Raw genomic sequence first — 16,362 nt, 5'->3', positions numbered from 1 at the left:
TGAAACTCGGGGGATAGGTGAGACTCGCTGAAGTGGGCGGTGGAGGCTAGTGACGACAATGTCGTCGTAGTTTTACATATAAAAATTGTTCCTGTTTAAAAACAAAAATTTGAGGAGGTGATAAGGATTTCTGATAATGCTTGGCGAACTCGTTACGAAGGCGGGAATGTTTGAATTTCGAGTTTGAGTGTCTAGATATATTCTCACATCACCTATGGCCTATGCAAATCGGCCATTGAATAATACGGCCCCCCGTCGCATGTCCGATGCTTTTTCGTATGTAAAAAATCGTCAATTTGAAATCAATGTTTCAGTGTCTAGCAAGTTAATCTCCTCAAGTGAATATCGATTAACATATGTGCAGCAGCTTGTCAGGTAGGCAATCCACCTGCGGTGGATTGCAGACCCTCTGTTCCGCGGCAATACATGAAATTCGGCTACTTTGGTAGTATAAACCTATTCTGTACACGCATAATATATTATTATAAACATTTTAGAGCACACATGATTGTATTCGCCATGATAAACCCTAAGCAAATTTTATCATACACAGAGAAGTAACGTAAACCATACACACACACACATATATATATATTATATACCAGCCATTGAATTATACGGCCTCTCGTCGCATGTCCGATGCTTTTTCGTATGTAAAAAATCTTCAATTTGAAATCCATGTTTTGGTGTCTAGCAAGTTAATCTCCCCAAGTGAATATCGATTAACATATGTGCAGCAGCTTATCAGGTAGGCAATCCACCTGCGGTGGATTGCAGACCCTCTGTTCCACGGCAATAAATAAAACTGCGCTACTTTGGTAGTAGATATATATCTATTTTGTTCACGAAAAATATATGAATAACAAAACGCATATAAACGTATTTAATCTGATAAACCAATAGCATTTGATCATATAGACAGTCAATTTTATAAATAACACGCAATTCGCAATAGAAATTCACGATGAATAATAATAAAGTATTAAGTGAATTAAGAAATTAATGAATATCACAAATAAAATGGTGTGCATGCCGTGTAGAAATTCTCATGATTAACAGAGTACCTATGGTTTAGTCACAAATTAGTAATAAGTATTAATACAATGATGATCTATTTTATTGTGTTTCTGTTACATTTGCATTGATGAAATGAGTAATATAAAAGATATTCCTTTTATATATGTGTTTTTCTTCAAGGTGTTCCTATATAGTAAATTTTTTTTATATACCTATATAATCGAACCTACTTATATTACAATTATATAAGTCATCATAAGTTTGAACAAATTACTGCTGGAAGTTGTGTAGCCTATAGGTTATTGAATAATACTGAAGACAACATATTGTATGTTTTAAGGAATTGGAATTTATTTAGTGTAACCAATGGCTTATTTTATATTATATACTACTATATACTATTTTGTATACTATACAGTATACACACACATAGCTTAATTAAATGGTTTTTTTTTTCTTGAAAACGGTTTATTATGGAAGACGGATCGTAAATGGTTAGGTACCCATCAATTATCATTTATCGTCGTTGTGGGATATCCAAATACATTTAGGCATATAGCTCTAATTGGTTTTCAGTGATGGTGGAGCAACCTTCACTAAAAAAAGAACTAAGTAATAATATAACAAAAAATAATTAAATAAAATTCGAAAAAAATGCAAAAGATCTCAGGTGGCTATGTTATTTAAATGAGCCACCGCAATAACTTAGCTAGTCCTACAACTAACAATTTTATTATTATTAATTAATTAATAAATAATACGATGTACGCGTAGATATAAGATGCGAAGTGATTAACGGTACTAAGCGATATCCAGAGACCACAGTATTTTCAAAAACACTTTTATCGATATCATTGATATCAATAAATAGATCACGCGTAGTTATTAAATATAACAGACTAAAAACACGGACTACCTAGTATTCAAGTATTTATTGTAGGTATAATATGCAACAGTAATTCGAGTGACAAATTATGATCATTAGAACATTGGAAAATTATGAAAAAAAAAAAAAAACGAAAAAAACATTAGGACATCGGTAAATTAAAAAAAATACAAAAAAAAGATCAAACAAATTAAATCAATTAATTTTGTTATCATTAGAACTCCTTCTTTCCTTAAGAAGTCGGAGAAAAATCTGTCAAATTTATTATTCTCCGCCGCCGGGATCGAACCCTATACCCTAACATCTAATGCCTAACGCCTAACCTACTGGGACATCCTACCGAGATACTGCAATGTGGAAAAACTTTAGCATTTAAACCGTTTTTATTTAGCGGCGATTAATACTAAAAACGTTCAAACGTGTTAATTATGTGTCAGTTAACCTTATAATATAGTAGGTATGTTTGTTTTTAATCGATGTGTTTATACTATTTCGGTATAGTATATCCATCTATGATTCTGTTCATATATTGTACTAAGTTATGTTTCTATTCACTGTTTAGTCATAACATTTAGTTAACCTACCATTATTTTATTGCATATTGTAACTAACAAAATTAATCAAGAAGTCATGTGAATACACAGCAATTTCTTTTTTGTTAGGTATAAAATAAAATCAAAACATATTGTAATATATACAAAATCATTGTGTATATTTTAAAAATACATATACACGGCTAAATAATTAAGTTCTAGGTAAATGTTAAATAATTTACAATTAGTCGTTACTTCTAAATGTAGTGTAATATCAATATATTATTTTTTATTTATTTTGATAGTCTATGTTTGAATAATTTTATTAAAATCAAACTATTGAAGTCCGTTTAACTAAATTTGCTTATTAATTTATTCTAATTCTAATGATTTTTACACAATTTATCAAAATAAGGGAGTTTAACATAATATGCATGTATGTATACTATTTAATAAAAATAACATTTCATTTTGTCAATAAACTGTTTTGTGACTATACTATTATATTACATTGGTGTACATTTGTGGGCTTGGTTAAATAATTAACATAACCAATATAGATTACCTACTTATAGAATCTACCTTGCCCATAAATAGCATAATTTAATACTGTATCCATTTCAGTACATGTAGACTTTCATAACTAACACCGTCAATGAACTAAAGTGTTATTTAGATCTATCACATATTTAATAATTTATTTTGATAGTCTATGTTTGAGTAATTTTATTAAAATCAAACTATTGAAGTTGGTTTAACTAAATTTGCTTATTAATTTATTCTAATTCTAACGATTTTTACACAATTTGTCAAATTAAGGAAGTTTAACATTATATGCATGTACCTGTGTATTATACTATTTAATACAAATAACATTTAATGTTGTCAACGAACTGTTTTGTGACTATACTATTATATTACATTGGTGTACATTTGTGGGCTTGGTTAAATAATTTACCTAACCAATATAGATTACCTACTTATAGAATCTACCTTGCCCAACAATAGCATAATTTAATACTGTATCCATTTCATAACTAACACCGTCAATGAACTAAAGTGTTATTTAAATCTATCAAATATTTAAAAACAATAGGCTTTTCACAGTAGCTAACTTACCTATAAACAGTAATATTTAATAACACACTGACAATAATAGAGCCGGCGATGAACCAAAGCGTTAATATAATTACCAAAATATGCTTTTTCTGGTAAATTTGGGTAGGTATTTGATTATCACAAATGTATAGACTACTCATAGAACCTAAATTATTTATCAACAATAATATTTAATGTTTTATCCGTCCCATGAATGACATTCATACAGCCGTTAATAAATAAAACTGTCCATATTATTACTACTGGTGTAATTTAGTAACTATTTAATTACCACAAATGAATAAAAACTACATTGCCTATAAGTAATGATATTTAATAATGCATCCGTAGCAGTACATACTCACTTTTACTAAATTATTAACATTACCACCAAAATATTCTTTTCATGGTATAACCGAGTAGTTATTTAATCAATTTAATCATAAAAACCCTAAAGAGATTACATATACACAGATACTACGGTTGTCGATTAACCACCGTCGTAGACTACTCATTACACCTATCGACAGCAATTAATATTAAACACCTTATCCGTAGCATCATATGATTACGTTCTTTGAGTCGTCGACGAACAAAAGTGTAAATAATCCCACAAACAATATTACATGTAGTCGCACCTTTTATGTGCTGTGTTAAATATTTGGCTAATAACCGAGTAGCCGTTTTTGTAATAATTTATAAAAAGTAGGAACACTCAAACACCGTCGACATGAGCTTAAAATAAGGATTTCGAACAGGCAAAAGACAGAATTAAACGTATTTAAAACAATATTTATTGAATCAAACAAAAACAGTATAATATTTATTATTATCAGTACAATAGGTAGGTACCGCAGGTCTACGGGTTCGAAAATGAGTATACTACGCGAAAAAAGAGCAGTCGGCGGACTTAAAGACGAAAAAAAAAAACGATAAAAACGAAAGTCGGCCGCGTTTTCGATTTTAAAAGAAACGCACTTGAATTAAACGTAAAAAAAGGCGACGGAAAAGGGCGTAAAAGCAGAAAAATCGAGTAAAAAGTCGAAAAAATGAGCGTAAAACGTTTCGAAAAATCTAAAACACGATATCTGTGACTGATGAGTGATACGATAACCGAAAAATCGTGATAGCTCGGCCGCCGCCGCGAGGAAGTAACGCGATTGGCCGGTCTTAAGAAACCCATGGAAGAAAAACGTAATTCTTCCATGGGTTGCTTAGAGCGATATATATAGGGATTCACGTTTTATATTATAAGATCAGTTACAAATTGCAATACAAGCGCTCAACATTAACAATACTCGTGTTCTATGATAATACTATTTAACCTCGACATGTCTCATGGTAACTACTAACCACTAACCAGACTTGATACCATATATCTGTGGTATAACCATAGACCTTATACCGTATAAGGTCTATGGGTATAACAATGATTGTGTTTATTTCATATTATGGTTCATGCCATGGGTCTATATTGGGTCTATGGTTATTTGAGTTATTTCTTATTTCACATTTTTACTCACCATGTAGAGAAGATCTTATATAATAATGTTTCTTCTCTACATCGTGCAATACGCAAGGTGTGTGTATAGACTGTAGACCACCTAAGGTTTTGCATAATTAAAAACAACATAAATATTAAATACCTAATTATCTTATCACATCATGATTCGCGATTGATAACATTGCCATGGCGCTAACGTCTGTAACGAGCCTAGCAGGTGCCGTGGCGACAAACCGGTGGATTTGAAATGTTTGATCAAACATCAAAACCATATTGTTATTGTTTATTGCAAATTATTTATTATCCAGCGTTTGAGTAATCATTTTTTTTACATCGATTGCCTTAGTACGTGAATTCCGATTGTTAAGCAATGGGTGATCACACCGTCATGTGTGACAAAAGTTTCAAACTCCTACAGAGTGAAAACAGAAAGGTCCGGAAACAAAACTTGGACCAATTAAAGAAAGTTGCGAGTGACGAAAAATTTGAGGTAACCCCGGATTTCATGATGGCTGTAAATACATTCGTGTACCCGTGCTTGAATGATGGATCAGAAGCATGTCGTGAATCGGCCATACAATTAGTCCGAACTCTGGTGTGCGCTGGGTGTGTCAAAGACATCGCACCGATTGTCTTTGTAATACATAAGCGTATGGGCAATGTGTCAATGTTAGAAAGTTCAGAAGAAGTGAAACTTCTATATGTGCAGTTGCTCAGAGATATCATTAAAAATTACGAAGAATTAATTTTTCCATGTTTGGATGACATTATTAGCATTTTGTCAAAAAGCATATTGGACTCATGTCCTACAGTTAAAAAAGATAGTTGCCTGTGTGCAGCAGAACTAGCCAGTGCTACAAAAACACATTTTCATATGGTGGCTGATTTACTTGTTGAACCTCTTTTAAAAGCAACAAATTATCATCAATCGGCTGTTAGATATACTGCACTACAGTCACTAAGTAAATAAATTAAACTAAGTTTAAATTTTAGTTCATACAAATACATATGTATACTACATATTATATTGTACATTTATTATGAAAATGTTTTAGATTATGTCATTATGTACAGTAATGGAAAACAAGTTCCAGAAGTATGCACTTCTATCAGTAATAGACTTTTTGATCAAAATGTTGCGGTGCGATTAGCTCTATGTCGTGTTGTATCTAATTGGATGTTAAACCTACGTGATAGATATTCATATTTTCCAAAACTCATTCCATTGATTTTGACAGCGTAAGTTTTGTATCATACATTTTTAAAAACATTGATACCTATTAAAACAGAATGTTTCCTATTAGTAAGTGTTAAATAATATTTATTTTCTAGTCAAGTTGATGATCATCTACCTAACCGTGAGGAGGCTGAACGTCTTTGGGATGAAATTGGAAATCAGTATATTAATGAGAATGAAGTACAACTCAAAGAAAAATTAGATTTCTTACCCGATCATTTAGATCACTATCCTCCTAATGGTTAGTTAGTGTATTTTACATTTAAAATTATTAATTTACTTAAATCAATCAATTAATAATTTGATTGTATAAATGTTTATATTTCAGTTAAAAGACCAAATTTGGGTTGTCGTACATTAGTTACTCGAGAAGTATTAAAGTTACTTCCAGTTATAATACGAGAACTAGATGATTGGGTAAATATTTTCTGTTTAATTACATCATAATAATTAGAGATGTGAATGGTGTAAATTTACAGGATAAATTTTTACCGGTAAAAAAATTTGCCGTACATTTTACCAATTTTTTTTTTACCGGTAAATTATTTTTAATCAAATGAAATCGAAAACGCCTTGTCTTAATTGTGAAGAGATATATTTTTTATCAAATGATAATACAATAAATGAATAAAGTACTAATCACGGTTTAAGATAAATCTAATGGATATTATCATTTATAATATTTATATACTTGTTATTGTTTATATAGTTTGTTATAGACTATAAAATCAATATTCTGCCACCCCTACTATATACTACAACATCAAATATCATTAGGTAATAAGGAAACATTTTATAGGGAGATACCAAGAATGCAGATAGTGTGATATTGATGATATACTATTATTAATACAAAAGTTAAGTCTAAATATAAATGTTTTGACTTAAAAAGAAGTAAAGGTTATGTGAATTTTTATAGATTAGTTTAATTTAAATTATTTATTAATTGTAATATGAATAATTCAATATTCATATTTCATAAGATGTACTAATTACTAATGTCTAATACAGACCAATTGATATTTTAGATTCATTTTTTAAATTTTTTGTTAATTATTGTTATTATTAGAAAGAACTAGATTTAACAAGTAGGTATACAACATTAGTACCTAATACAAATCATATTTACTAATTTCTAATAGTAAAAAATTACAATGGCTCTAAGATTTAGCTATTTTACCACATTATTGGTAAATTTACCGATATTTTTTTTAACGTAAATTCTCCATCTCTAATAATAATATTTTTTTTTTTTTTAACTTGTGTGCTGCTCAATCTTATTGTTTAATCATATAGTAAATAATTAAATTTATAATTAAATAGTATAAAAACAAAATTAACTAATTTTATAAAAAATATAGAAAGAAGATATATGTATTAAATCGGGTCAATTGTTATGTGTGGTTGCATTGAACGCTGAGAATTCTATTATCCAACATTTAAATCAATTACTCACTGCTATGACTAAATGTTGTCGTCAACCAAATCATGTTGCAGCAAATCATGTAAGAATTATATAGTAATATATAAATAAATATATGTAACTGAAAACTAATATTTAGGTTCGAAGAGGTGCTGAAATTATGAGTTATTTCATATCACCAAGTATTTATTTGAAATTTTTAATTCCTACAATGAGTGATACTGAACCACATGCAGGTCATTTGACCATTTTATCTGGGCTATTAAAAAATGTAAAATCAGTTGAATTATCTACACGTGTGAAATCTATCATTACTTTCTTGGAAAAACCAGAAATATGTGAAGTTAATGATCCTCTATTCAAAAAATATTTACTTCAAGTAATCGAGTATGTATTAGTCGCTTGTGAATCAGAATGTCAAGAATTGTCTTACGAGTTGTTTAAAATTTACATAACTGTACAAAGTACAACTTTGGATGAATTTGACAACAACTGTAAGTATTATTTTTATAAATAAAGTAAAGTGGGTACCTTGGGATTAATATAGATATTATAAATTACAACTGAATATTAAATTTAACTTATTAAAATTGTCATATACCTATATTTGATTCTTTTAATACTATTTTTTTTAAACATTTGTTTTTACTTGATTTTAAATCAATAATGTTTTTCTAAAGTAATTACATGATTTATTGTTATAATTTTTTTGAGATTTTTTTATAACAAATATACTTCTAACAAATTTATTAGTTTTTAAAATAATTTCTCAGTATATTATGATTTATTTTACCAATTTAATGTTTATTTGTTTTTAGTTATATTTAAAAAGTTAATCAATATGTGTGAACCTCAAACAAAGGAGCAACTTTTTAAAACACATGGTGAAAGATTGCTCAATGAACTTAATGATAGTTGTGATACATGGGTAGTGCATTCACCAGGAAGAGAAGTTCTTGACAAAATAGCATTAGATGCTGGTAATTAACACTAAAATTGAAAATATACATGTAATTATGCTATGAGTTTAATATTATAACTTATTTAATTTCAGAACATGTTGTTGTAAGCTGCTATGAAGTATATCGACAGATACTGACTAAAACATTATACAATCTTGATAAGGATCCAAAATTTCTTATGAAGATGTTGATAAATATAAATACATGCGTGGATAAAGATATTTTTAATGATAAGCAACTTTGGCAAATTCTTTCTGGTAAAATTTCATTATTATAAATAGAGAATAGTAGGTACATGTGTATATATATGTATGTGTATTATTTTATTATGTTCTAGGTATTGTATTTCCTATTCTAACATGGAGACCTGGTAAAACTGCTGAAAGTTTACGAGCGGCTTCCTGCCTGTGTGCACAAATTATTACTAAAAAGTTTACTTGTTTTGATGAAATAATTTTAAATCAGGTAAATATATATTTTTACTTATTATATACTATACTTTCTAATTTCATTTGTTATTAGTGTTTCCCATTATTTTTGGCCCTTGCTGATGATAACCACTGTAAGACTCGTACATATGCATTAGATACTTTACATTCTTTAGTTTCCGCTGCCAAAGATTTAGATAAAATTGATGCAGACACAATAAACAATATCACTAGAGGTATTGTTATAGATGAAAATGCATGTTAGTTAAAATCATTAATACTTTTTGTAAAAATTTAGTTGCACTAGCTCGTTTGAATGATAACCCAGGAAATACACGATTCAAAGCTATTAATCTGATCAAAGTAATATATACCCAACCTCTTCCTAATGACTATATGGTGCATTATGAAACTCATGTGGCTCAGTTATATAAAACCTTGGTAATATTTTTAGACGATCAAGATATACAGCAATCTATACTTGGTAATTATTATTTATATATTTTAATAATAATAAATATAAATTAGAGAATGGATTTCATTGAAATATTGAAACCTAAATATTTATTACTACTTTATTTATTTATTTGTTGATTAAATTTGAAAAAAGATTGTAATTTAATACTAAAAAAAAAAAATAAGGATTCTAAATATAATTGCATGAAATATTAAACATCTAATTATTTAAATTAACGCAAGACTACATATTCTCTTGGATTATAAAATATTTTATATTCTCAATATTTCACATTAAATATAATATCGAGTGTCATGAAGTTTGTTACCTCAATGTTTTTGTGGGATTTATCCTTGGAGTATAAATCTAATTTTTTCAGATACCTAATCCAACAAAGTTTTCTGTCTAAAATTCTCATCATCTAGAGGTTTTCCGATTTATATTTTGCTTCAATAATGTGTACATTCTTTGCTATTTGTACATTTACCATATTATTGAACTTTTCCATCAATCTGTTATGTTACGATGATGCAAATGATATACTGCTCAGTTTCTAGACTTATATTGAAGCAGACACATTACTTATATTATTATAGGCTTTAATTACTTATCTACAGCTTTAATAAAGCAGCATATAGATATATGAAAGTCATTACGATAATGCTGATAATATTTGTAGTAGTGTATGACTTAAGTTCAATAGGTAAATAAAAATACATTTTTAAAATACACCAGAAAAAATCTAATATTAAAAAATTATGTGTTTACACCCAAGTATACTAAATATACTAGCTCCAATTTAGTAAGAAATTCAGAAAACTTATGTAATCAGTTTTCAAAATTTATACCTAAAATAAAAATATATAATTTTATTAAAATTATGCTATGCCAAAAATAGAGTAAATTAAATATTATGATTCCTAAATTATTAACTCATGGTAATTTTTTAGATTTTATTCATTTGATTCAAAATATTAAATTTAAATTCATTCAATTATTGATTAAAAAAAAAAATAAATATTTTTGTAATTAATTAAAATTATACATTATAAGATTTTTGATATTGATTGCAAAAAAAGCAGTGTAATTTTATCAAAATACTTGTTATTTTTGGTATTGTTTAATGTTTAAATTATTTTGTCTTATTTAATATTGTGATTTCTAATTTATATATATTTTGTTTTTATCTTTAGATTTATTAAAAGAGTTGTCCTGGATGAAACCTGATCTTCTTATTAAACATATTAATGTAAATGTGTTTTCACATAAACACTTAGCTCAAAATTTAATGGATTTTTTGTCTGACAATCTTAGTCAGATTACACTCACTACTAACACGGAATAGTATTGTAAATTATTTTCTATGTTTATTCTGTATTATGTTTTTATGCACTATAAATTATAATTATTGTTACCTAGTATGCATGTTTTTTTTATTATCATTATATTTGTCAAACTAACTCAACTTATTTAAAATTTTAATTTTTGTAATTTCTTACAAGTTGGCTGAAGTAATCCATATGTTCTAAAAGTACAATTAATGGTTTGATACACATAGAATTTGACATATCTTAGTATTTTATTAAAGTATTGAGCAAATGACAAGTTATGATAACAATTTGGAATATATGCTAACCATTTTTATATTCATTGATAATATTACTTCTATTTCAATTTCAAAATATAATATTTAAACAATCTCTGTAGCCTAATGTAGAATAATTTTATGTGATATGTGAATATAATGTCAGTGAGCTGTTTAAAAAAGCTTCAGTGATGTGATGCTTACTATTTGTTTCTTTGTTTTTTTTTATGATTATTTACTCAAGTCTTAGCAAATATTTGCAAAATGTTTGTTTCATATATCTGGAGAATTATTAGGAATTATGATGATTAATAATCTTATTTTGTGAGAGATATTGTGAAGGTGACCATGAAACTTCACGGAAATATTTTTATATGAAATTCAGCTTAAGCATTTTGGAATTGTCTCGAAAAATGTGTTATCAGGGCATAGGACCAAAATGGTTTTATAAAATATTTATACTTAGATAGCTAAATATTATTGAATATTTTTATAAGTGAGCAGTGTTTCAAGCATAAGTTAGTGGATCAGTGGTATTGTATGGTGAGGCCAAGCAATTTGACAACCTAGTTATTCCAAAATATTAACTGTCGTCTGTCAGGAATAATGGATCTTATTGAAAGTAGCAGCCTGATGTTGAACTTGTTTAAAGGTAAATGTAGTTTTAATTGATTTGTTTTGATTTTTCTTCAGAAATTATAATATAAAACAATTTTCATAGCAACATTTAATACAAATCAAGTTAAAAGATTCTTAATTCAACCAGATAAGCAAACTACACGAAAAATGATGCTTAGTCAACACAAATTAGTATTTTTACGAATTTTTGTGTGTAAGGATGTAATTAGGTGCCCCTTTGGTATATTACCAATGAATCACATCATAAAGACATCTGCATTCCAACCTTAAACAGCCTTGCCAAAATGGCCTACAAAAAAAAACACATAAAACATTCAGTACTCACCTAATCCTATAATCATCCAATATTCCAGGTAATTCACCCAGGTGTCCGAAAAGGAACTGGTGTAGGGACCTACTCTCTCCTTAATTCACTTTTCACGGGGTGCCGGCACTGGCCGACTTCCCCTCCTGTCAACCAATCATCATCCCATTTACTTCTTGTATAACTTATAAATATGTTTTGTCAAAAAAAAAAAAAAAGAGGTAATTGATATTGTGTATATAAAATGTTCATTATCGATAACTCAGTTGAAGTTGCACATTAATTCAGTACCAATATTAAATACTAGGTATTAAAGATCAATTTATTTTTTTAAACCTAAACATGAGTTTAGTTACACATAGATATGGTAACAGATTTTTAGTATACCTTACCATAAGATAAGTATTCGTTAGGTAATACTTTTTTATGAGAGGGTTAGACCCCCAGAGCCTCAACACATATGTTCATGTGCTGAGTGTAAACTCTAGAAAGAATTTTGTATTCATTATGTATTCATTAAATATGAGGATTGAATATTATTGAAAATTAACCAATTTATTTAGATTTAACACTTAAGTTTTAAATATAGTTAAACTAATGTACAAAATCAAATTAAATTAACTTAAATATGGATATAAAATGTATCAAATAATAATTTTAACTTGTTTTGTTCTATATATTATTTTTGAATTGCAATACAATTTGTCTGAACTCCAGCTTTAGTGATTACATGAACTTTGAGGTCATAAGCACTTGCCTTGTTTTTGACTACCTCAATATCATCAGGGTTTTTGTTCAGCATAACTGTCAATACATCATCATTACCCGTATAAAAATCAGTTAAGTGTGTGTTGAATACTTCCCAAAATTCTGGAGCCATCCGTTCTTTGTCATCAGCATTTATGTCATCTTTAAATGTAATTAATTCAACATTTCGATGAAATTCTTTATCTTTTTCTAACTTATGAATTTCACAATGTATTGTTTCATTTTGAGGTTCAAGTTTCAATGCAAATTGAAGCTTTTTCTTCGCTTCTGTAAAATCTTTTAGTAGACGTAATGCTTTTCCCCAGTTGAAAAATAATTTTGCAGAGTGTTTGGAAAATCTTTCTGAATATTTCAACGCCTCTATCCCCATACGACATACCTTATTAAAAGCACATTGTTTTAAATAACATAAACTTAAATTTGTATAAAGCTTATTCAAATATTTCATCATTTCTATTTCTTCATTGTCATTTTTGCATCCAGCTATATGTAGTAATTCCAGTGCCCGATTATATTTAAATACAGCTTTTTCTATATTTTTAAGTTTAAATTGTTCATTAGCTTCAAGATGCAACTTTTTAACTTGTACAAGATTTTTATTAAAGATGTCAGGATCACGGTTTTCTCTATCAAAGTTTAAGATACTTTCAGGTGAAAAAAAGGAAACAAGATGGACATCAAACAGAATAGTTGCATTAGGTGGTATCCGAGGTGGGCAACCCAGTTCTCTGTATGCCAATTCTGGCTTTATTATAAACCTTGAGTTTTCACCAGTAGTCATTGTTTTTATACCGATTTCTAATCCTGGTAAGAGTTCACCATTACCCAGTGTAAAACGTTTAGGTTTTCTGCCTTGAAGATATGTTACATCAAATGGTTCTTGAAGATTTGATATATAAGCAATATAATGTATCAAAACTACATAGTTATCTGGAACAACTTGACCAATTCCTGCAACACAAACAAAATAAAATTAAAATAATTTAATAAATATTTAGAAATTCTCCACATGTTTAAAATTAAAAACTTCATTATCAATGTAACAATTGTAATATAATGAAATTAGAGTCCTGTTGCAAAAACTGCTGCCTTTTCTTTAGGTAGATTACTTAGTGTTGCAGGTGAAAAAAAATTCAGTAGATTTCTAGAAAGTTTCTACTTATGTAGACAGTGGTAGTCTAAAGAGGATGCCAAAACCCATGCCTTCTCAGCATTTTACAAACGTACAACATGGCAAATTTAAGTTTATCACTACAAATTTTGTGTTAATGGTGAATTGGCCTAAAACCATTTTATCTATATTTCAAGGCAACATAAAATTTTAAATATGGTAGAACAGTACATTTTTATACTATATAGGCTTAGTAATTTTTGTAAAACAATAATAGTAATTTAGTTCTTTAATTTAAAATTTAACATGTATATTGTTTTGTTCATTTGTAGTAAGTAACAACAATTTAAAAAATGCATTCTTACCCTGATTGAGTAATATTTTTAACACCTTGCGATCACCAGTAAGATCTTCGTGGTTTGTATTAGTAATGAGATGATTGAAAGACTCTAAATTGTCACCTTCCTCTCCTAACATATCAAAGTTAATAAACTCGGCTACCTCGGATTCATCATAAGAAAACTTTTCAGTAATGTTTTCTTCGTTGGGTTCGTTATCCACCGTAAAACAGCAACCGTCCTGTTTGTTCAAAATTTCTTCCGATGCCGTCTTGAGTATGTTAAGTACATTTTGTGGAATCTCGTCATTTTCGTCGGCCATCGTGAACGATTTGAACAGATTCCTAGTTGAGTTACGAGTTACGAGTGTTGATCAACTGACGACCGGTGTTATTGTAAACGATAAGATTTTCAAGTAGCAGCTGGAACGCCTGAAACGTTTATTTCTCAGGTATGCTCTGAAACAAAATCGAATTTAAAAAAAACAATAATTTTAGCTTTCAACACTCAATGAAACGTGGATTTTTTTGGGAATTTCTGAACATACGCACACGATACGGAATTAAATATTAGTACTTAGTAGATAACCGTAATTTAAACTAATCGTTCATAGTTCATATCAAAACGATTAAAATACTCCACAAATTTAACGATAAGTGCGCGGATAAATATAGAAATATAGATACCTGTAAACCAACAATTTGAAGTTGACAACACACCACCCGCACGTGTTTCAGTGTTTGTCGTGTTCAATATTCTGTGTTCAAACTTCAAATGTTCAATTACATTACAGATGGACGGTGTTGTATTATTAAAAAAAAATACTAGTAATAATAATATGAAATTATAAAACGTACAAAATGCATATAGATGTCATATTCCACTGTTCCATATGTATATAAATAATATGTTATTATTGTATATAATATTTGATATATTCATTGTTAGATTAGTATTAGTTTCGTGAATATCTTTATTCTTTATAACACTTGTTGACAAAGAATAAATGTATAAATTATAAAACCACTGACGAAGATGTATTGTAATAATATAACATAATATTCAAACCATTAACCAGGGGTATTCAAAATTTGTACGTAGCGGGATGTAGATCGTAGGCTTAGTACAAATTCAGTTTTTCATTATTATTGATTAGGTATAATAAATTAATAATTTATAGCTTAAACATAAACGATTTATCCAGTTAAACAATTTTTATCACAAATTAATGTTTAATTTAATTTTTTAAATTAACACATTATTTTTTTAAAGGAAGTTAATGATGTCCGTGAAATTTTAGTAACGTTTATTTTACTGATACAGTTGTTAGTCATTAATCGCCGTTGAGTTGACAATATATAGAAATTAGAGACAATATGATATACTACAGAGAAGATTAAAACTACGATTAAAGATTCTGTACTTTAAACTTTTTTTTAAATATCTATTAAAATATATCTTTAATTGTGAATATTCGTGATTATGTTGAAATAATACTCATGCTTTACATTAAATTAAGATAATTCCTATATACAGGAACTAAACCCTAATACTTTATGTGCATGACTTGCAATGACCTTATGTTTACTTAGACGATACACTATTACAATATCATGATTATGATCATTAGATATTTAGATCTAATCATCATTATGAATTATGATCTATCTAAACATCATCATGATCTAACCTCTAAGCCATAGCCAGAATATGCAGTCGTTACTCGTTACTCGTTAGTCGTTAGCCTGGCAGAATCGCAGAATAGACAATAGAATGGATGAATAATTATGATTTGAATATTTGATTATGCTTATCTACGTTCTACAATCACTGAAAACACCGAGGAGCGAAGACCACCATATATAATGTATAATGGATAGGGCCATCATATTCGCCATCCCTTATTATTATTAATTAATAATTACCAAATACTAATAATAAAAGCACCTACTAACTACTTAAAGTAATTAATATTTTATTTTAAATCTTAAATTTAAATGAAAAAGAAAAAAATGATTTATTCGTGGAATAAAAAATATATTTCGTAGCTTATCATTTGGGAATTCAAGGGA

General features: G+C 28.3%; 2 protein-coding genes across 2 annotated transcripts; one reads left to right on the top strand and one right to left on the bottom strand.

Moving 5' to 3' along the window:
* The first annotated feature begins 4,999 nt into the window (after nucleotides 1-4,999).
* On the top strand, nucleotides 5,000-10,966 carry Dnaaf5 (Dynein axonemal assembly factor 5). The gene is made up of 12 exons (XM_015520884.2): nucleotides 5,000-6,000; nucleotides 6,094-6,277; nucleotides 6,371-6,516; nucleotides 6,604-6,692; nucleotides 7,637-7,780; nucleotides 7,838-8,192; nucleotides 8,517-8,678; nucleotides 8,753-8,917; nucleotides 8,998-9,125; nucleotides 9,183-9,324; nucleotides 9,387-9,572; nucleotides 10,739-10,966. The coding sequence occupies exons 1-12, from the start codon at nucleotides 5,409-5,411 to the stop codon at nucleotides 10,888-10,890; spliced, it is 2,445 nt and encodes an 814-aa protein (XP_015376370.2). The 5' UTR covers nucleotides 5,000-5,408; the 3' UTR covers nucleotides 10,891-10,966.
* Nucleotides 10,967-12,607: 1,641 nt separating this feature from the next.
* On the bottom strand, nucleotides 12,608-16,133 carry LOC107170705 (inactive peptidyl-prolyl cis-trans isomerase FKBP6-like). Its single transcript, XM_015520889.2, has 3 exons — nucleotides 14,977-16,133; nucleotides 14,318-14,748; nucleotides 12,608-13,792 (listed from the first exon to the last, which is right to left on the bottom strand). The coding sequence occupies exons 2-3, from the start codon at nucleotides 14,610-14,612 to the stop codon at nucleotides 12,753-12,755; spliced, it is 1,335 nt and encodes a 444-aa protein (XP_015376375.1). The 5' UTR covers nucleotides 14,613-14,748; nucleotides 14,977-16,133; the 3' UTR covers nucleotides 12,608-12,752.
* Nucleotides 16,134-16,362: the final 229 nt, after the last annotated feature.

The sequence above is a fragment of the Diuraphis noxia genome, unplaced genomic scaffold, assembly GCF_037042655.1.
Source record: "Diuraphis noxia isolate RWA-SAM2 unplaced genomic scaffold, SU_Dnox_SAM2 contig0003, whole genome shotgun sequence".
Taxonomy (NCBI): domain Eukaryota; kingdom Metazoa; phylum Arthropoda; class Insecta; order Hemiptera; family Aphididae; genus Diuraphis; species Diuraphis noxia.
Note: the sequence above shows the minus strand (reverse complement) of the source record. Positions and strands in the feature narration are given on the sequence as shown.